Source organism: Amblyomma americanum, chromosome 1 (genome assembly GCF_052857255.1).
Source record: "Amblyomma americanum isolate KBUSLIRL-KWMA chromosome 1, ASM5285725v1, whole genome shotgun sequence".
NCBI classification, from domain to species: domain Eukaryota; kingdom Metazoa; phylum Arthropoda; class Arachnida; order Ixodida; family Ixodidae; genus Amblyomma; species Amblyomma americanum.
In genome coordinates this window covers 545700782-545723638 of record NC_135497.1, presented here as the reverse complement: position 1 = coordinate 545723638, position 22857 = coordinate 545700782, and the positions used below count along the sequence as shown (strand labels likewise).

Below are 22857 nucleotides of genomic sequence, written 5' to 3'. Positions count from 1 at the left end.
AGGTGGTTGTCTATGTATAATAATGCCTTAAGCATCATTACAAACAAAACGCGCACCCAAAATTGATGTGTCTATACTCCTTTAAAACTCACCACACACAATAGGTACTGCATTCGCATAACCTCCTTCCTGTGGGATGGCTCATGTTTGTGGTGAGAAAAATAGTTCCATCCATAGAAGGACAACTCTGATGTCTAAAGTATTTCACATCAAAAACACTTGAATTTATTTGTTGCCTGCAGTTCAGGCATACACGGGTTAATGCAGGCTTGATGAAAGTAAAAGCGCTATGCCAGGCACACATCAGTAATCCAAGACACAGAAGAAAGTATAAGAAACATACAATTTTAGCTACGTATGACAAATCGAAATACTTGTACACTTCTCTGAGCAGTGTGATCTCAAATACATGGTTTACAAAATTGGAGGGGACACAACAGCTAACCCTTAAGGGTATGACGCGATAGCCACCAATGGGTTAATACCCATATATGCAGAATTGGTTCTCAACATAACTTTCATAGATCATAGACCACTCCTTAGCGCAGCGGTTAAGTGATGTGCCACTGCCCTGGGATGGCAGGTGCTGTCACCATTGGGATTTGTGTGATACAGGTTGCTATTCCCAGCAACCTCTTGCAATCATTAACTGCCACCTGCCACAGACAGCAGCTCACTCGCAATTCAGTGGGTAGGTTCTGATGAAATCAAAGTCGCGTGATCTAGCTGGCCTACCCACCTCCTAGGGTGCTTCTTTGGGTATTTTTCGCTAACACCCCTGCTGACAAATTTCTTGTGAGGTTTTCAGTGCAAGCGCAAAATGTCCTAACAGACAAGCCTCTGCATGGTGGGGTCTTTGTGCAAAAATGATAATGTTGCCACAAAGGAAGTGTCCTGATAGTGTGTTGCGTAACATGGCCGAGGTATTGACAGGCACACCCTGCCCACTTGCCACACTCATCATCCATACAACTGGTACGGTCGGTGGCCCCTTTAAAGCAAGCATACAAGCCTACAAGCGGTTTCCTTGAAGAACGTTTATTCAGAACGAAGGCAAACTTCCTCAACGCAGTGACTGAAGGGTCGTGCAAATAATGACAGATTTCCAGTGCTACGTGACATTACACCATGAACAGATCAAACTGCATGAAATATGTGAGGATGTAGTCGAATAAATGAGCTGATTATGTGAAGAAATGTGGCCACTGGTGGTTAAAAAAAGCGGCCTTGTCGGTATGAGCACTGGCTTAATGATGTATAGGGTTTAGGAGTCTTCTGGGATCCCTTCTTGCCAATCAGATACTTGTGGATGTGAGGGACCACATCACCACCTGCAATGGTTGCCTTGATAAGAAAATCAAGTTCTTCATCACCACGGATGGCCAGCTGGAGATAGCGAGGAGTAATATGCTTCACCTTCATATCCTTGCTGGCAATGCCAGCCAATTCCAAAACCTAAAAGCAAGACAGACAAAAGAACAGCTTCATTAACCACGACAAGTGAACGATAAGCTCCATGCAGAGGTTCCAACTTGCATTTTTCTAGCCATCGAACCAATTGACTAATGGCCAGGACTTTTGCAAGCCTACAGGATACAGAAGTACGATAACCCATGCTAAGATTAGTAAAGAACTTGAGCAAAGTGGCAGGATGCGCTAGTTGGTAAGGCATGGTTCTGAAGAGGCTTCCGTGAATATCTTTCATTCACAACGAAGGCAAACTTATACAACGCAGCGACTGAACGGTCGCGCAGATAAATGACAGATTTCCAATGCTACGTGACATTACACTATGAACAGAACATCAAATGTTGGAGCCTTTACTCTAAAGGGAGACTCGATGCGACAAAGCAGGGAAAGGAAAGGACACAGGACAAGCGCTAAAGAAAATTAAGGCTTTTTGATAAGGCATGGTTCTGAAAGGAGGCTGTCTCCCTCTGTCCTTGTTTTGTCAAGCACCTACCTTCAGAACCATGCCTTAGCAAATAGCCAAAGTTTCCGAGAGCGCTTGTCCTGTGCCATTTTCTTGTCCCTGCTTTTTCACTTCGAGCCTCCGTTTAGTGTAAAGGCTGCAACATTTGGAAGTACACTGATGACCGAACAGCAAAGGATATTCTGGACAACCCCGGCAGATGTCAGGTCAAGGCCATCCTTGCGCTCGATTTAAAAGGGGCATTTGACAATGTCAACCACCAGGGAATACTGGATGAGCTTAACAGCATCAAATGTGGTGACCGCACATATAATTACGTGAGGGACTTTCTCTCCAATAGAAAAGCGTCAATAAGTATTGGTGATTGGACTTCCTCTCCGTTCAATCTAGGTTCCAAGAACACCCCGCAGGGAGCGGTCTTGTCTCCGCTTCTCTTCAACCTGGCCATGCGTGGGCTACCAGAGAAGGTAGACCGCATCCAAGGCATTGAGCACGCTATATACGCCGACGACATTACGATCTGGTGCTGCAGGGGTAATGAAGGGGAAATTCAAGGCCGGCTTCAGGAAGCAGCGAATGTCGTGTGCCAGCATGCGGCGAGGCATGGCTTAACGTGCTCTCCCGAGAAATCAGAGTTACTCCTGATCGACCGTGGCAAGAGGCAAAATACGGGGCTTTTGCCGTCCACTCCCTCTGTCGCCATTACGGTCCAGGGTATGAGCATTCCGATAAAGAAAGAGATCAAGATCCTGGCAGCCATCATACCCAGCGGCAACACTAACACCAATACAATCAGACAGCCCCAAGCCTATTCCGAACAAGTCTCTAGAATGCTACGCCGGGTAATCAAGAAAAGAAATGGGCTAAGAGAGAAGGAGGCCCTAAGATTAGTTCAGGCTTTCATTCCCTCTAAACTAACATACGCCAACCCGTACTTACGGCTTAGCAAAAAGGAGAAAGACCAACTAGATGTTATTATTCGAAAGACAGTTAAGACGGCGCTGGGACTCCCTTTATGCACATCCACTAAGCGCTTATTTCAGTTGGGGATCCATAACACCATCGACGAACTGATAGAGGCCCACCGTGTAAATCAAATTGTCAGGCTCTCAACATCTAAGCCTGGCAGGAAAATATTACAGAAGCTGAGAATCAGTCCACCCCGGGAAGTCGCTGACAAGATCGACATGCCCATGCAGATGAGATCACACATTACGACTCACCCCATACCAAAACGTATGGATGAGGAATATAACAGAGGACGGAGACTAGCTAGAGCTAGACACCTCTCTAAGCGCTGGGATGGAAACAAGGACACGATCTACGTCGATGCGGCTGGACCCGTTAACGGAGTCGCGGCAATTGCAGCAGTTTCACCCCGGGGGGATATCATTGCAAGCAGCCTTATCCAAGCGGTGGATACCACATCGGCTGAAGAAGCAGCCATCGCACTAGCGATATCAAAGAACAGCGAGGCAACGGTTATGTCCGACTCACTAGCAGCGGTACGCAATTACCTCAGAGGCCGCGTTGGCTCTCCGTGTTGGGAAATTTTGGAAAGGTCTAATCCTTCCAACATCCTGATCTTCTGGACGCCAGGGCCCCTCTCAACGATGGGCAATGAGGCGGCCAACACAGCTGCTCGAGCTCTCCTCCTCCGAGCATCTGGCACGCAGGCTCTCTCTGACATAGTTGACAACCCCATCACCCTTACTAAGCTACGCAGAAATTACGGCGTACTATGAGATCACAAGAAGGAAATATCCTCTTCCTCACAAAACCCTAAGTAAAATGAAGAGCACATAATCAGGCGACTACAAACTAATACTCTGCCCAATCCTTACCTAATGAGCAAATGGTACCCAGAAACTTACCATTCGTCCTGCCCCTTCTGTGGAGCAGTTGGCACACTCTTTCACGTGGTTTGCGAATGTCAACAAAACCCAGACTTGGACAGCAATCCCGATCCGACTCATGAGCGCTGGGAGGCAACCCTTCATAGCCACAGCCCAATCGACCAGAAATCGCTGGTTGAGAGGGGCTGGATTATGATGACGACCAATGGGTTCTCGTACTGAACCCACCCAGTTTTTGTGCTCTGAATAAACGTTTTTCCTCCTCCTCCTCGAACAGCAAAAAAAGTATAGATATTAAAAATTCTGGGCAAAAACCAAATCACCACAGAACACCTTACACACCTCAGCCGTCAGGTACTCAAGGACCGCTGCACTGTAAACAGCTGCAGTGGCCCCCACACGATCATGGCCGATGGTGCGGTACTTCAGGTGCCGATGAATACGCCCACAGGGAACTGCACTCCAAAAAGGATCTACTATTACAGGCATATCGGGAACAAGTTTACATGATTACAGCATGAACTCGCACACAGTGCTTAATCATGGACATGGAACGACATGACATGCAAACAAATCCAAGATGACTGCGTGCACCATACTAGTATGTGCATTACTTACGGCAGAGAGACGTTAAACAAAAAGGAACCATGAAAAACGAACTACAAGTGTAACAAAGTCAAGGAGAATGAAGAGCACAAATAAACACGAAGCTTAACGGAATTAGTGCCTTGTGAAACCTCTACATTCAAGTGGAGTCCTGAATCTCTAATGATTACTACAGAGGGCAGAAGCGAGTGCTACAAGTAACTGCTAGTAAGAGCAGTGAAGGTGTAGATGATTTAGTTTGGTTTATGGGGGTGTAATGTCCAAAGCGACTCAGGCTATGAAGGACGCCGCAGTGAAGGGCTCCGGGAATTTCGACCACCTGGAGTTCTTTAACGTGCACTGACATCGCACAGTACAGTGACCTCTAGAATTTCACCCCCATCAAAATTTCAACGCCGCAGCCGGGAAGGAACCCGCGTCTTTCGGGTCAGCAGCCGAGTGATAACCACTGAGCCACCGTGGCGGCGCAAACTGAGAGTGGCTTAGCACAAGCGCAGCGCAACTAATGAACTAGATGGATTCCGAACTCTCTCAAGCTAAGCCACCTTTCTTAAGATCGAGATGTATTATCTGGTGCCACTTAACAAAATATGTTCACTTATCGTGAAGCAAGACTAGAAAAAATTCCATTTCCCAGTTAAATAGTTTTATTGGTCACTACCAGAAGGCAAGTGGGTAATCTACTGTGTGGCCTGTGCAGTACAAACACTGTAGTGGCATTCTTTCACAGCACTCGCTCCCATGGAGTCAAATATGAAACAGACAAAGCGTGCTCTCATTAAGTCTGGTCATGGCTTCTAGCCCCGCCTCAAGGATTAATGTATGTATGGACGCTCCCAGACTGGTTTTCACAGGGGTCGGGTAATACTGGCCATAACATTGACAACCAACAGCAGCTTCCTTCCAACTGCTGATTGCATGCCCTCACTGGGTGTCAAATTCATCAAATTCATCATCGAAACCTGTTCTGGCCTGCACTACCGAAGCCATGTGCAATTCATCATGGCCCTAATGGCGTCAGGTCCCCCAAGCGATCTACACCGCTAGTACTACTCATAGCGCAACCGATCTCCGAGACACAGGCCCTATTCCTTTTATTTCCTCCGGGAACACCTTTTATTTCCCTTTTTCACTGTTTTTAACAAACTACCAAATGAGCCGGCTACACTCACGCGACTGCCTCTGCAGGGTGCAACGTTTACCTACTGGTGCATGTGCTGTGAAGGGTTGTGCACATCCCGGCGCCCATATTTGCCAATGCTCTGGTGCCCCTGTCCACTCCTACAAGTGACTGGCTTGAACACGACCCCAGAAGATAGACGAATTGCACTGGGCTGCCAAGGTGGCATTGCAGTCAAAGCAACGCAAGGTGACATGGGTTGGTCCATTTTTAAGGCATGGCAGGCCCGTAAAGACTCCTTTCGCTTCATAGATGGCTAGGCACGTGCTAAAGGTGCACTGTTACCTACACTTCAAAGGTGTCAGGTCATTGTGGCTTGTGCGAGTAAACGTGCTGGGCCGGAAGTTCGCACCGCACCGGGTGCAGCTTCAGTGTGAGAAGAAAGTGGGGATAACCAGTGATGTTCCATTGAAGGAATTTTCTCCTCTTCAGGCAATAGGGGGGAAGGGGCATTCATTATAGTGAGGCCACTGCGAGCGAACTCTAGACTATGACCTATCTGGCTGTGATGTGTAGTGTCGAACAGATTTTTAGCTTTGTGCATACCCCCACTGCATGCTGCCCGTGAGAATGCTCCGAATGGTCCCGGCACGACAGGTTTGCGCGCAGCTGGCCGGCACCTGTTGCTTTCAGGGCAACCTACATGTGCGCAGTATGTGCTAGACTGAAAAGGTCTGGAATATTGAAAGCTTGGTGCTTCACTTGCATGCCTGCATTTGCAACCTACAGAGGGTACAAACCTTGCCGATGGCACTCTGCTTCTATACAGAACAGTGTAATGAAGCACACGCTGCCAATGCCATGTTTTCTTGTATCCATGATGGCATATGCAATTTGAGTTTGTTTTTGATGCTGCATACTTACTATCGGCTAGGTTACAAAAACTGACCGCAGATGCAGTTGGAACCTCGTGGAACCGAATCGTGCCCGTGTCTCATGTGCGTTTTTCAACCAGTAGCAGATGAATTTTTGCATTCCTCAACACCTGTGAAAAAGGAGCGTGCTCCACGTGTCTGCGACATTCGATAAAAACTGGTCGCAGTTCAGTAACATGCAAACGAAGATGCATAACAGGGCATATATCCTCGAGTCTGTTCGCCTTGGAACAGCTCTCTTCTCAGCGCAACAACACGCAGCGAACCATGGAAGAGAGCTGGTTGCAAAGCGAACCACTTCATGGATATACCTCCATGCTTGCATGGGAGCACAAGCAACAACCTGTCTGCAGCATTATCAAAGATAAGCAGCCGAAGAGGTTTGTGTATACTGTGTACAGCCTCTCCAGCACATTTGGTAGCCATAAACTTTGGAGGGTGGAGGTCAAGTTCTTTCTGCCTTTGAGAGAATAGGGTCGCTGAGGATGTAAAATTAAAATGAGCCACACTGCAGGGCTCAGAAGCAAGATATTTGGGCTGCATATTCTGACAATAGCTATGTGTGTAATCAAACCTCATCTTGGCAAAAAGTAAAAGTGTACAAGCAAGGATTTCCCTACCCAGCAGTGACAAGTGACTGGCGCAAGGCCTCAATTGTACTGCATGCAATTTCACAATCTTTCCCTGAAAAGGCTTTGCAGCATGTTTGTTTTGGTGCAAAAATGTAATTCTCTACAGATTTGTGAGTCACAAAATAAAGGTGCTTAAGGGGAGCTATGTGGTCTTTTTTGGAACGTTTTATATATAAGAAAAAATACAAGTCACTTTTGAAATCTTACACCTCTAGTACAATGCTGATCTCCATTGATAGTCAAGATATGGCGTACTGGCAAAAAGGCTTTTTGCTAACAGCAATTCACAATAAATAGTGGGTAGAGACTTGGAACAGCGTGTACCACGAATGCACGCACTCAGATTGGTCCTGACTCTGCACGGGTGTGCACAGCTGGCCAGTGCCTGGCAGCTTCAGGCTGATGTGCAGCAAGCGGTATGCACCATGCTAAAAGCTGTTTTAGCATAGCGCGACCCTCTTCAGCAGGAAGCTATCTGAGCGCATTAGCATATGGCAGCGCGAGTTGCACTCCTGTCACTGTGAAGGTGCAACTAGGCCCTCACGTAAGCAGATAGTGTCATGCTATGACTAATAGTATGTAGATGTGCTTTGAAGGGCCACAGAAAGGGGTGTTTGAGCTTGGCTTTAAAATGCTTGTACTATGTAGAGTACAGGCCACTGAGCGTCCATGCCGAGTAAGAGACCTCAAAAGCGAGCGGGAAATTTACAATACATTTTTAAAAACTCCCGCTTTCGCACCTCACGGCAATGCGCGGTGCCGGGCTTTCGCACGAAAGCCTGGCAGATGACGTCACGGCTTGCAAATGACGTCAGCAGCCGGGGGTTATCATTGGTTCACAGCGCCAAGTTCTTTCAGACGTCACGCGCTAACGCGGCCGCTCCGCGCCAACACCCTCTAAAGAACTTAAGGCCTGATGGCTGTTCCTTCCCCCTCTGAGCTACGTCACGCGAAAGAGGCCGACATAGAAGTTCTGTGCAGCACGTCTCAAAGCTACGAGTGTCGCACGGGTGTTCAGAATGATGCCTGGAAGGTACACAATGGTTAACCCCACCTTTATACCTAGAAGTCAGAGTGGGGTACGACAGCGATGACAATGCGACCGGTTCTGAAAACACGTGACACTTCCTTAATTGCCTCGTAGAAAGCCGTGGCATGTCGCGACATGCTTCCGAACGCACTTTTTTTCTAGACGTTGACTGTGCATGAAGATCCTACACCTTGTGCTGCGCGTGCGGTTGTGTCCGTCGCGACGATGTTCTAGTGCCATCGCTGGAGTGGAATGTGGATTACGCTTCTGCCAGGATATGCCTAATAAGTGCTGCGTTCCAAATTGCCGGACTAATTACGAATTGGGTCCCAAAAACCACTTGTTGTTTTCCCGGGATGAAGAACAGAACGCCTGGATTAGGGCAATACCACGAGCGAACTTCGTTGTATCACCGCACTCCAGGGTAAGATGTTCTAAACTTCTTCAAATAATAATTACGTTTGAAAAATGCGATAAAGTTATGCGCATTCACTATAAACAAAGTGTTGTATTTAAACTAGGCAGCTGGTTAACACTGCAGGTAGCAAATGCAGACTTTCAAGAAAACTCTCTTGCGAAGTTACAGCTACTGTTTAAACAAAAATTTAACTTCCCTCTAGGTTTGCGAGCTTCACTTCACTGAGGCCGACATCGTGCGAGAGGCCTCCCACATCGACGAGATTACAGGGCACATCACCACTGCAACACTTTCGCATCTGCGCCTTCGCCCTGGCGCAATCCCATCTAAGTTTCCGGGGATGCCCGTCTTATATTTGTAAGCCAAGCAACTCAAGGGACGACCCAGACTCGAAGGGCATGCGTCTTGAGGCTGCTGCTTTGAGGAAAGCGCTTGAAGAGTCAACTGAAGTATTCCGAAAAGGGCAGGAAGCGGGTAGGGTTGTAAACCTAAAAGACTTGACCGAATATCTAGCAAGCAAAAAGTCTGCATTCTGGCATGCTATTGAAGGAAGTGAACGCCTTATTTTAGTGCACATCATTGAAGACGGAGCTCCATGCATCAAATATTCAGTTGCAGTAATAGCTGATCTTAGCGTGACAGTTCACTTCGTAAAGATGCCGATAACGAAACTAGGCACCGATTTCTCAATCCCAGCAGTAGCAAACCGCAAGAAAACAATGTTAGAGCTTCTTGAGATCATTGAAAAAAACCAGTGGCGACCTCAATCAAACCCCTTCGAAGAGCTCAAGCTGTCATATGTCCTGCTAGAAAAAATCCAAACCGACAGTCTGGAGGAGCGCTTCGGAAAGTACAGGATGCTAGCTGGATCCAAGTATCATGTGTCGATGAGGAAAGTGTATGAATGCGAAAAGAAGCTAAGGCAGGAAAGCACTTTGCCAGCCATCAGTAAGGATGAGCAGGGGGATGAGCTTCACTTGCGACCAGACTGTCCACGCCCTAGCCTAAATGTAGTGGTGACAGAAGATGCACTGTCGGAACTAAAAGACATCGTCCCGGTGCTGGTCTATGTGGCAGGCTATGCAGTGTACGCAACACTTAAAAAGCTGAACTGCACAAAATGCAGGGATGCGCTCACCGAAAAAAGGATGACATCAGTATCCGACACGGATGCACGGTACGACCTTGTGAAGCAACTTGACCGGGGCGGGCTTGTTTACCCAGCAACATTTGCCGTCAACGCTGTCGCACACAACTACGTAGTTGTTAAGCAACTATCAACAAATAATGACTTCGTCAATCTGCCGAACCAGCGTTATTTAGTCACTGACCTCACGCTTGAACTGCTCGCCGGTGATGATTCCTCAGTTTGACGCCTGCGAGGATGACCACAAGTGTGAACTTATGTTGAAATACCTGTTATGGTGTAGCACCAACATTATGCTGAAGAACTACTGTTGCAAGATGAATGACAAAATGTTGGATGCCAACGCTAAGGCAAAGAAGATAAAAGCTGAAACTCTGCGGAATAAGGCAGCGGTTCCTTTGTAAATCCTTCCTTTGTCCTTCGGTTCCTTTGTCTATCGTTCCGGCCGCAAGCATCAAGACGGTGATGCCCTGTCCCGCTGCCCACTTCCAGCCGAGATCGCCAGCCTTTCCACCTCTGACGTCTCCCCGTCGTCCCTTTGCATCAGCGATATGCCCTCAGCGCAACGTACTGACCCCTGGATCGCTTCTCTTCTCGACTTTCTCTCCAACCCCACGGCTGCTTCTCCATCCCGTGCTCTCCGCCGCCATGCTTCCCACTTCGTGATTCGCGATAACCTCCTCTATCGCCGGAACTATAGCACCGACGGCCGCAAGTGGTTACTCGTTATTCCTCGCCACCTGCGCACGAACATATGCGCCCATTTCCACGCTGACCCACAATCCGGTCACGCGGGAGTTTTCAACACATACACCCGCATCCGGCTGCGCTATTACTGGCGCGGCATGTACACCTTCGTACTTAAACACGTACGCGCCTGTCTCGCCTGTCAACGTCGCAAGCCATCTCCTCATCGTTCTGCTGGAGAGTTGCAGCCACTCCCTTGCCCACCACGCCCTTTCGACCGTATCGGAATTGACTTCTACGGCCCGCTTCCGTACACTGCGGCCGGCAACCGTTGGGCTATCGTTGAGGTTGATCATCTCACGAGATATGCCGAAACCGCCGCCCTTCCGTCTGCCACAGTGACAGACGTTGCCTCCTTCCTTTTGCAACATTTCGTCCTTCATCACGGTGCACCTCGTGAACTGCTTAGCGACCGCGGACGCGCCTTTTTGTCCGATGTCGTCACCGCCCTGCTCCGCCAGTGCAACATAATCCATCGTACCACCTCCGCCTATCATCCACAGACCAACGGCCTCCCCGAGCGATTTAACCGCACCCTCGGGGACATGCTCTCTATGTATGTCGCATCCAACCACTCGAATTGGGATCGCATCCTCCCTTATGTGACTTTCGCCTACAACACCGCCCAGCAGTCCCCTACTGGCTTCTCTCCCTTCTTTCTTCTTTACGGCCGTCATTCATCTGCTACAATAGACACCATTCTGCCTTACCAACCTGATGCCTCCTAATATACCCCTGTTTCCGAAGCCGCGTAACACGCAGAAGATTGTCGCCAAATCGCCCGGTCACTCACAACTGACGCCCAGTATCGCCAGAAATTCCGCCACGACAACGCTCACACCACATCGCACTTCTCTCCTGGTGCGCTTGTGTAGCTCTGGATACCATCAAGTACTCCTGGACTGTCCTCGAAATTTCTCGCCAAGTATCACGGCCCCTACCGTGTCTGGAGCGCACATCTCCAGTTAATTACGTCGTCGAACCCCTCACGCCATCTCCCGATATCCGCCGCCGCGGCCGCGAGAGCGTTCACATCCAGCGTCTCAAGCCTTACTACAACCCCTCCATATTGCAGTCGCCGTAAGTCGCCAGGATGGCTCCTCTTCGCCCCGGGGGTGATTGTGAAGATGATGACCCAGACAAAGCAGATGACTCGTGAAAACGAAGAAGGCCCTGCGCGTCAGCCGTATTGCTAAGGCCACGTGTGTCTGTGCCCGACCTTATTGCCCTCGGATTGTACTCGCCGCTGCTCCCTTCCTCCCAGCTCTTTTAAATAAACCCCCGCCTTACAATAGCAACATGAGTGTTTTATATGTCAACTTCTAAACCCACTTGCTATGTTGTAAACACGTAAACTGTGGCAATGTATGTATCTGTATCGAAAGCGATCGTATTTATTTCAAATATAATCTTCGCACAAATACATGTGTCGCCAAAAATGTATATATATACGCAGTTGTGAAGCTATTCGAGAGCGTTTAATTTTTCATTATTGCTGCGCTCCATTACACAAGGTGGAAAATTAAAAAGTTTTAAAACATTGCTAAATTTATTTCATGTAACACATAAAAAACTTTTACTGAGAAAGATAAGAAAGCGCAATGCGATAGAGTTGCTGACATCAGTCCTTAAACAATCTTTGCGCAGGTGTTTCCGGCTAGTGCCTCTAAATAAATTCCGCGTAAAGTGGCTGCTCTTCATTTCACCATTTTAACTAAAGATAAAATGTGGATTGGTAAATGGAAGCTTATTGCTGCTAGTTGATTCCAGTCGCGCTTCCTTAAACTCCGCCATAAGTGGTGGCGAATCTCGGCCTCTTTTCGTGACGTCACGGGAGGAGCACTCAGGCCTTCTCAAATTCTCTAGAGGGTGCAACACCACCTAGACATTTAAGGCCTCTCCACGATTTCTCCTCCGACGCGTGACGTCACCGCATTACGACGCGGGAGCAGCCACCGCCGACCGCTGCGGCAGCACCTCCTGGCGGCCGCTGCCGCCGTTCTCCTCCCGCGCTGTTTCAAATTGTTGAAGTGCGGAGTACTCCGAGGCGTATTTGCGTATAGCAAATTGAAGATAATGAATTTCACCGTTTTAAAAGACATGAAAGATATCTGGTTCAATGTAACAATCTTCGTTCGCATTTCTGGAAACTGTTCAATCTTTTAAAAGCTTACTTTGTGCAGTTTTTCTAGTAAATTGTTGAAAGCAATCATTTGAAAGGAGACATCGCGATTGCTGTAAACATCACTACCGTCGTGTTTGAACATGTGCTGCACGTGTCGTGGGTTACATGCTGTTCCTCCGACGTTCTTTCTTTCTGTGTCATTTGCTGAAGCTTCCTTGCGGGCTGTGAATACTCGAAGTGCAATCCTGGGAAACGTCTGTGAAAGTGCTGTGCGCGTGTGACAGTTCCTGAGCCATTTGTTAAAATGCCAGGACACTGTTGTGTTCCCGGCTGCCGCGGGAATTACGATGGAGAAAAGACTGTGCGCGTCTTCACTTTCCCAGCTGATGCTGACAGAAGGAGGCAATGGTTGAAAGCCATTCCACGTGCTGATTTCGAACCCGGAAAGCGCTCAGTGATAAGTCGAAAAAGCGGGATATTTATTCCGCGACGTAGCTGTGTGTACATAATGCGCTACAATTTGGCCTAGTGGGCGAGCTGGAAATATTCTAAATTTGAAATATTTCACTGCACTAATTGCTATTGCACCCATGGAATTATTAATCTTAAATATGCTAACCTTATCTGCGCTGGGCTTTGCAGGTCTGCGAGCGGCACTTTAAAGAATCAGACATTCGGAATTCTTCTAAGTATGTGGACTCAAAAACGGGCAAAGTCGTCGAGCCAAAATTGAAGATGGCTCGTCTCAGCTCCGACGCCATTCCCAGTGTATTCCCGAACTGTCCCGCGTACCTTTCTGCGCCCGCCACTACGTCCCGAGAAGCACCGACTGAAAAGAGAATGCGTCTTGAAGCAGCTTCTTTACGAGATGCCATCGCCATGTCACTCCAGACTCACGAGGAGGAAGAAGCAAAGAACAAGATTGACACTTTCCATGTTCTATTGGAGTGCCTTCCTCAAATCAAGCTTTCTTATTTTTGGAATGCTATTTCTCAACCTGCCTGCGTCCTTTTTCTCAATCTTGCTGTTGATGACGTCCCTCGTGTTTTGTCGTCAGTCACGGTCTTCGAGAACCTCACGGTGAAAGTTCATTACCGAAATGTGCAGCTGACTACAATTGATGGCATAGATACCATCCCTCACACAGTACATGATATCCGTTGCTTGATAGGTCTGCTGGATGCTGTAGAGTCGCTTCACGGAAAATTGTTGTCTAAGCATGAAGAAAAAATTGATGGTCTGCTTAAGTTGGCACTTTCCCTGATTGAAGATGCCTTAAATTGTGAACTGGCAGATGTTAAACAACCCAATGCAGTTAGTTTTTTGAAAGAGCAAGTTTCTCTTCTTCTTGTCAAGAATAGCAGGTCATCCCGGTATTCTGCAGAGTTGCTGGTATTCTCACGCATTTTGTTTACAGTTTCTCCGCATGCTTATAGGTTCCTTCACAGTTCCGGAAACCTTAGATTACCCCATCAATCTACAATATGTCGTATATGTAACTCCTACAGCGTAAGCCCGTCAGCTGAACAGCAAGGCACTTCTTTCCTATCGTATGCAAAGAAGCTTGTCGCAGCAATGACGGAGCATGAAAAAATTGTTGTACTCATGATGGACGAAATTCACCTGCAGCCGTATTTTCATTTTAAGGAAGGAGTAATTGTTGGTGCGGCTACAAATAGCCCTAATGCAGCAAAAACAGGCCATGTTTTTATGACGCAAAGCTTGCTTTCGCGTCAGAAGAAGGTTGTGCACATACTGCCAGTAGAGCGCATCAACGCACAGCAGCTTCACACTATTCTGCATAGCATCATTACTCAGCTAGAGCATGTTGGGTTGCGTATAATCGCAGTCATAGCTGACAATAACTCAATCAACCGGAAAACAATGTCACTTTTTGGGGCCCCCTGAAAACTTCAGAGTGTGTATCCACACCCTGCAGACTCTAAACGTCCTCTCTTTTTTCTGATTGATCCTGTACACTTAATAAAATGCGTCAGGAATAACTGGATCAATCAGCGAAATGCTGGAACATTCATGTTCTTTCCTAGCCCCACAGGACCTAATATAAAGCCACCTATACTTACAGCTTCATTTAAAACACTTCGAGAACTTCACTCGAAAGAACAGGGTCAGCTGATTAAATCAGCACCAACACTTTCGTCTAAATCTCTGAACCCATCGAATATTAAGCGACAGAATGTCAAGCTTGCGCTATGGATTTTCAGCCCGTCTACGGCAGCAGCTCTGCGAGCATGTGGGCCCCGACTTGAGCTAGATCATGTGTCTGGTACTACACAGTTCCTTGAAACAATAACAAAGTGGTGGAACATTGTAAATGTAAAGACATGCAACAAGGGTACTCGACTTCGTGATGAGCTGCAGTCACCGATTACATCAGCGCCAAGTCCACAGATCCAGTTTCTGTTAAGTATAGTGGAGTGGCTAGATCTGTGGCAGTCTCTCAAATTTGACACAGGCATACTTACAAGAGAGACTCACAGTGCGCTCCGACTCACGACAGACTCCTTGGTAAAGGTGACTAGGTATTGCCTAGATGAAATGAACTTCGAGTATGTACTTTTAGGAAAGTTTCAGACTGATTGCTTGGAAGAGAGGTTTGGCAAATACCGCCAACTCTCCGCAATACCACATTTCTATAAGACAAGTCTATGAGTCGGAGCTAAAGCTTCGTCTGCAGAACATCCTGGAGCTCCCAGAGTTTGAGGCTGCAAAAGATGCGGTGGCAGTAAACGATGCAGTACTTGAAGTGTTTGACATTGAGGTAACGGACGACGATTATGCGAAGGCGCCAAATCTCCCAGCAACCACTTACGTTGCTGGCTATTGTGCCCACGCTGCGTTCAAAAAGCTGTCATGCATGACTTGCAAAGAAAATTTAATGCTAGAAGATGAAATTGAAGTAGAAGGTGGGGAGTTAGTCAAGGCCATGACTCGTGGTAGTCTCAAGTTTCCACAGCCTGCCATAGTAAATGCTTTTCTTACTGCTGAGATAGTTCTTGACAAACTGAGAAGCGAACAGCATGCGACACAGTTTCATGCACTACCAAATCAAAAGGAGGCTCTCTTGGCACTCACACATGATGTGTTAAACGACAGCATTGACTTTGATGTGTGTGAGAATGGGCACACTCCACAGTTGGTAATGCACTATGTCCTAAGTGCAGCAGCAAACACGCTTCTAAATAACCTTTGTACAAGAAAAAATGATCAACTTATAGTTGAAAAGGCTGCAAAAGAAAAAGAGAGAAAATTTAAGACATTGAAGAATTGACTGCTCTGTGTGCTTGTGATTGTTTTTATTAGTTTTTTTTAGTTTCGAAACCAGTTATTGCGTTGTATTATTATATATTCTGCATATTTTCTTTTGTTTGCTTTCTGTTTACAGCTTTTCTGTTGTTGGCTTCACTTACTGCATTTTATGATTCAGTGCTGTAACAGTTTCCTTACCTCCTACTCCTACTGATCGTGTTTCTCATCTGAAAATAAAATACGACTTGTGAAAGTCCTCTTCGTTTTTCATTTTCAATATAAAAAATAATACGAACGTATCTTCACACATGCGCGCTTTGATATAAAGTCAGTAAAAGCCTGCTAAAATGTAACTGCTTATACTTTCAAAGAAACAAGAACAAAAAAAAACATTCGGTTAGGGTGTGGGCAAGCAAAACACGATTTAAAAAAAAGTAATTTTCTTTTCGAGAGACATAATCAGCACTTTGAAATGCGCGAAATGCGTGCGAGCGCGGAAGCCGAACCTACTGGGCCGTCGCAGTGCGGTGACGTCACGCAAACGTAGAGAGGCCTTAAAAAGTCTAGGTGGTGTTGGAGGGTGTTGTCCGCGCACGCCGCAGCCGGCGGAGGTAGGGAAGGGGCCAAGTGAGCGGGGCCGGCGAAGGAGCGTCGCCGTTTTGGCGTGCGAGAGGAGAGGGAAAGGCGCGAAGAGGCGGAAATTCAAATTTCCTCTGCATATAACTCAGCTTCCACAAAACCGATTAAAATAATTTTTGCTGGGAGATAATTATGAACCGTCGTATTTTGACATCCAAGACATATCGCAGCTTTGTTGAGGCCCCCTTTCTGGGTCTCTTTAATGAAAACGTAGAGTAGAATAAAAATGTGCCAAAATTGTTACCGACCGCCATTGTTTCACCCGCCGCGGTGGCTCAGTGGTTAGGGCGCTCGACTACTGATCCCGAGTTCCCGGGTTCGAACCCGACCGCGGCGGCTGTGTTTTTATGGAGGAAAAACGCTAAGGCGCCCGTGTGCTGTGCGTTGTCAGCGCACGTTAAAGATCCCCAGGTGGTCGAAATTATTCCGGAGCCCTCCACTACGGCACCTATTTCTTCCTTTCTTCTTTCACTCCCTCCTTTATCCCTTCCCTTACGGCGTGGTTCAGGTGTCGAACGATATATGAGAGAGATACTGCGTCATTTCCTTTCCCCAAAAACCAATTATTATTATTATTATTATTATCATTGTTGCCATCACATCGCTCCGAGCAGTTCGCCAGCATCTTCTCTGGAACATATTCAGAGTTCATACCTTATGTACGCACTCAAGAGTCACAGGGCCAAAATGACTAGATGCCAGTAAAAATGCCTGGCAGGCCTCCGCAAAATCACGGAGGAATATGTATGTGATTCTTCCCATTCCCAATTATCCACAGTGTGTTTACACACTGCATCAAACCGGTCTTTACCACTGCATCCATTACAACACACTGAAAACCAAAAACTGACAAATTTCAAATGGACTACTGGCTACAGTATTACAGAGATGCCGACTACTGTGTACGCCTGGCAATCTGTAAGCAATGCATACGATTGTATGCACAAAAACGTCCATAGGCAGTACATTGATACGGTCGTTATTACCCTTGCATATTCGGCATAGAACTGATACGCTTTTTATAATATAAGCGCTTAGAAGTTAGATATAAAATGTATTCATCATCTGTGCCGCATGTACGGTCAAAATTAACTGCTTATTGCGCATGCACCACTGGCTTCAGCATGAGGGTCCCATAGGCAGGCTATATAAGTGAACAAAAGTACATTCCGTGGACATGTATTGACCATGTTAATGATGTGTGAGTTGCTTTGACTGATTTACGTGGGTGGGTGTGTAATATTTCAATTGACTTCTAAACATGTCAGGCTGAGCCTTCACCTTTATGTGATACAATGAAGTTGTGCAAATAATTCCCTTATTATGTATTTTTGCACAAATTGGATAGTACATTTTATATCTTCTGGATTCAACATACAGGGCGGGTCCAATTGCTTGACTCCAGTTGCATTAATGCGCCTAAACTAGAATGCAAAAACTTATTTTCCAAAACAATGAGAACAACCATACCATGTGAACACAAACATATCGCGGAAAGGAGCGAAACGCTGTAAAGCGCAACAGTCGCTGGCGGCTTTGTGCACTTGACAGCGTCTATGCTGAAATGAGCGCATAACCATGAGAAATGTTTTATTCCATTTTAATTATAAGAATTAAACAACAATTCAACATGAAACTGCAACAAGAAACAACGGCGCCAGCAAATGAAAAGCCGCTATTAGCAACAGACGCTGACGTCTGGTGTATGCATCTGACCACGTCTGCGCTAAACGCGCACCACGGCTACGACAAAAATGTTGCGTCGTATTACAGTCTAGCACATTACATAACAATGCAACACCGCAAGCACAAGAAATATCTGGTTGAGGCAAGGAAAGGCGCAGTAACAAGCAACGAAGAGCGGCTATCAAGAACAGACGCCAGCGTCTGAATACAGTTTCCCGCGTATCCGGTGAAACGCGCACAGCACCAACGCAGAAGTGCTCCATACTACTTCAATATGGCCCATTTTTTCGCCTTCTCATACAGACAGCTTGTTGTCAGGCTCCCGCCAATGCAATACCAACAGTCAACATCAACAATGCAACCCCTTCCCTCGCTCCCTCCAACAGCGCAGCCAGTAAAAAAAAGCGGGCCGCAGACAGCAAGGAGGATGAAAATGGCAACGCTGCTGACGACTACTTGCCGCCATAATACCGCGATGCGGATCCGTGCTGCTTGCTTCTACAGGCCACTGATACGCGCGAGCAACACATTTCCAACTGTGGTTTCTGCGACGGTAATATTTATGCGCAGATTGGCCTAACACCAGCTCATTCCCACAGTTATAACGCGTAAATATTTAGGGCAAATACATAAAAACCATGAAACACACCCATGAACCATTTAACAGGAATATTAAATTTTATGAACATGCCTGAAGTCCTGCTCTCGCCGACCTGGAGACTGATTTGGCTTTCGCCTTTCCCAAGTCTTTCCCGGATTTGCCGTCAGCCTAGGAATTTACAAAAATGCGATGAATAAGGCAGTTTAGCATAAAAATGTACAGCCAGAAAAACAGCGAAGCCATTGCACAATGATCAGGAAAAGGTCGGAGGAAATACAACCAAGCGTAACAAAGGATTACTCGGATTGCTTACAATTCTTCAACGATCAGCTCAAGCAAAACGAACGCTGCCTCCCTCAAGGAACCGCCGATGCCACTAATAGTGGGAAGGGCAAATACAAAACTTCGGTCACGTGACAACGTTGCACCAATGAAAATGCAGATGGTGTACCAGGGTTATTTCCCAGAAGTTTCTCAAGTTTCGTAATTTCCCATTACGAACATTATATCACCACAAATAACAATAAAAATACGCAGTACTATTTTTTGTAACTAAACATGAAATAAAACAATTTTTATGCAGCCGCAAGGTTTTTATCTTGTTTAAGAAAGTTCTTCTAGTACTTCTAGTACCTGTCTTCGGATATTGAGATGGTCGCTTTGAGTTCGAGCTTAAAGCGCCCACATGCGTCGACTACGGTCTCGGACATTTACGCTGGTCGGCCAAGGAGGCCTGGTGCCTGGTCGGATCCTACGAAAAAAAATTAGCTGTGGTTTAGCTTTGGTTAACCCTAGTTGCGAAAGCTTCGTTTCCTCGGCACGTCGTCTACACAGCGTCTGATTCCGACGCTCTCGAGAACTCAAACCAGTGTTTTCCGCAGTTGAAGAGTCACTTCGGGACGTGGCACGGCTTCTAGCCACATCTTTGTTACGACGCTTCTCGAGTCGTGCAGCGCGTTCTTCTGGCGTCTCTTGAGCGCGTTGTCTCTTCCTCGCTTCGTTTGTCATTGTTGCGTCTCTCGCGCGGTGGCTACGACGGCTGCGGCAGCAGCGACCACCTGCGCTCCGCGTGACGTCACTCGGTTTCGCGCATACGCAGCTGTGGGAACTCTGTAGTGTGGCTCACGCGAAGCCCGGTGTTGGCGAGCCTAGTGGAGCATTTCGCTTCAAAAGTCAGGTGGTTTGGCGCTGTTCGCGGCTTGCTTTGTATTGCCTAAACATCACAACTCCTCGTTTTATTTTTCATTTCCAAAATGACTACCCTTAACATCATCACTCTTAACGTGCAGGGGTTCCGCATTGTTATGAAGCAGGGCAAGGTGGTCGCATTCGCTCATTCATTGGGCTGCGATATTCTCTGCCTGCAAGAAACCAATTTTTAAGCGAAAGCTTTACTGGCCGCGATTTCGCCGTGGCGGTGCTCCGGGGAGGCCCATGACGTCACAGCGCGCCTCGCCGCGGATATTTCTCTCTCGCTCCCTAGTCACAACTGGGCATGCGCCCCTAGTAGCTCCGAGCCACAGGTACTCTGCCGATGCGCAGCGCCGCGCCTTTCTTTATAATAATAATAATAATAATAATAATAATAATAATAATAATAATAATAATAATAATAATAATAATAATAATAATAATAATAATAATAATAATAATAATAATAATAATAATAATAATAATAATAATAATAATAATAATAATAATAATAAGTTTTTGGGGAAACGAAATGGCGCAGTACCTGTCTCATATCGTTGGACACCTGAACCGCACCGTAAGGGAAGGGATAAAGGATGGAGAGAAAGAAGAAAGGAAGAGAGGGGTAGTGGAGGGCTCTGGAATAATTTCGACCACCTGGGGATCTTTAACGTGCACTGACATCGCACAGCACACGGGCGCCTTAGCGTTTTTGCCTCCATAAAAACGCAGCCGCGGCGGTCGGGGTCAAACCCGGGAACTCCGGATCAGTAGCCGAGCCACCGCGGCGGGTTTCCTCAAAACCCAACTTTCAATTTTCAGTTTTGTCTTTCTTCTTTCCGTTCCTCCTTTATCCCTTCATTTACTGCGCGGTTCGGGTGTCCACCGAAATATGGGAGACGGCTACTGTGCCATTTCCTTTCCTAAAAAACCTAACAAAAGAAGTGAGCCGACCGCGTTCATAGAGTTCATTGGCGTTGACAACTTTCAAAAGCCGTTCATTTTCATGAAAGGAAAGGCGCACAACCGGCTCCGTGGGTTAGTAGAGACCTCAATCTCGCTTTCATGTATGTGGCGTTGGTGTCCACCTGCTAAAGCCTGCTTTATTGCGTTCCGAACACTGGATAGGCAGCGCGCCCTCCCTGCCACCCTGGGAGGTGGCATGCAATTAATGGTTTATTGCGAGAGATTGACCACCACATGAACGCTGCGGCCTAGCTATTGCTGCAGTGCCGCATGTCAGCCACAACGCTGTCAGCATTAATGCATTCAGGCCACATCTCTCTCTCACCACCGCCACATGTATCAAATCACGAATGAGGCATCCGCATATCCAGGGAGCCAGTTGTGCTCCCTTCCTTTTCTCAAAGCCATCGCCGTCTAGAATATTGCCGACGCCAATGAACACAGTGAACGCCTACATATTTCGCTTTGTAGGTTTGGCATCGATGCTTTATTCTCGTACGCCAGCACGCGTTCTAGCGGCGTTGGCGTTCTTGTTTTCAACCGCATCCTCCTGCGAGACCATCATGTCATCTACGATGCGCTTGGACGCGTGCTGGCGTTCGACTGCACGTTTAACGCACTTCGCCTGAGAATTCTTTGCATCTATGCACCTGCGCATTCTAAATTGGTAAACTCATTTTTTAAAGATCTAGATGTGTATTTTCTTGGAGAACGTAACGTTGTGATGTTGGGCGATTTCAACTGCATGCTCGATACAGTAGCTGATGTGCTGGGCCCGGGTAGGGGTAGGCCAGGCTGCAATGCGCGCGAGTTGCGCCGCCTAGTCAACCAGTTTATGCTCAGAGACGCTTCTGAGCTTCTGTATGGCGGCGTCTTTGTGGGGACTTGGCGTCGCGGGTTATCGTCGAGCAGGTGAGACAGGGAGCATGTACCGACGGGCCTTTCAAGGACAGTGTGTGTTGCTAACGTAATGACGCTGCCATCCTCGTTATACGTATCAGACCATCGTCCCTTCTGTCACTCGGGCTTCCGGAGCCTGCAGTGTCTCCTCAGAGACCATGGCGTTTGGAGGTACGCATCCTTCACGATGCCAGCACGAGAAATGCTAAAGCGGGCATTGCGTTTTAACGCGACAACTTTAAGGATCTCGTGTCGCAGAAAAGCCGGTGTCGTCGGCGTCTTTGGCATGAGCGAAAAATGGCGCATCTCGGTGAACACCTGAACCGCGCGTAAGGAAAGGGATTTTTCTTACGGCGCGGTACAGGTGTCCAGCGAGAATTGAGACAGGCGTCATTTCCTTTCCTTAAAACCAATTTTTGATTTCAATTTCCTTCCCTTACGGCCCGGTTAGGCTGTCCACAATGATATGGCAAATTGTCCGGGCAAGAGGTCGCACCGAAGGATGATGGCGTTCCGTGGATTCCTTGGCAATGCTGCAACACTCTGTGGCGTCCTGCTCTTAGAGGCGAAGCTTAAGCGTCCTACAAGTTTTTTGTCTTGAAGGATGTCTCTATTTCGCGCCGAGTGCGCCAGCCGCCGCCGGCCCGGCCAGACCGGTTCGGCTCCGCGGCGAGGCGCGCGTTGTAACGTCATGTGCCTCCTCGGAGCACCACCACGGCGAAATCGCAAGTTCGCCGCCAGTGAAGCTTTCGCTATAAAACCTTGTGCGCGGTGGGATTCAAACCAGCATCCTTCCGTTCCGCAGCTGAGCGTGCTAACGACTACGCTACTTCCTGAAGCTGCGATCTAATGACTACGCTACTTCCTACCAACGCATATGTAGTTCTTGTCTAGGACGCTGGAGTGTGTTTGCAGAAAGGCGTCGAATCAGACGGATGCCTCCCAAACGCCCTCCAGTGTCTCCAGCATTTAAGATTCACAAACAATTGCGTACTTAGTTAACATCTTAACCACACATCAGTGACAAAAGCAGCAACACCGCGCTGAAGGTTTTC

General features: G+C 47.3%; 1 protein-coding gene and 1 pseudogene across 1 annotated transcript; one reads left to right on the top strand and one right to left on the bottom strand.

Moving 5' to 3' along the window:
• Window positions 1–1212: 1212 nt before the first annotated feature.
• Window positions 1213–21962, bottom strand: LOC144129447 (histone H2A.V-like). The gene is made up of 4 exons (XM_077663632.1): window positions 21906–21962; window positions 18832–18913; window positions 4132–4244; window positions 1213–1455 (listed from the first exon to the last, which is right to left on the bottom strand). The coding sequence occupies exons 1-4, from the start codon at window positions 21960–21962 to the stop codon at window positions 1213–1215; spliced, it is 495 nt and encodes a 164-aa protein (XP_077519758.1).
• Window positions 12745–15841, top strand: LOC144108014 (uncharacterized; annotated as a pseudogene).
• Window positions 21963–22857: the final 895 nt, after the last annotated feature.

Excerpts from the sequence above, each read along its gene's own strand:
- LOC144129447 (XM_077663632.1), bottom strand. The coding sequence starts at position 21,962 with ATGGTCTCTGAGGAGACACTGCAGGCTCCGGAAGCCCGAGTGACAGAA. Across the intron at positions 18,914-21,905 it reads GAGTGACAGAAGGGACGATG|GCTGACGGCAAATCCGGGAA; the intron begins GTCTGATACGTA and ends GTAAATTCCTAG. Across the intron at positions 1,456-4,131 it reads TTGAGTACCTGACGGCTGAG|GTTTTGGAATTGGCTGGCAT; the intron begins GTGTGTAAGGTG and ends TCTTGCTTTTAG.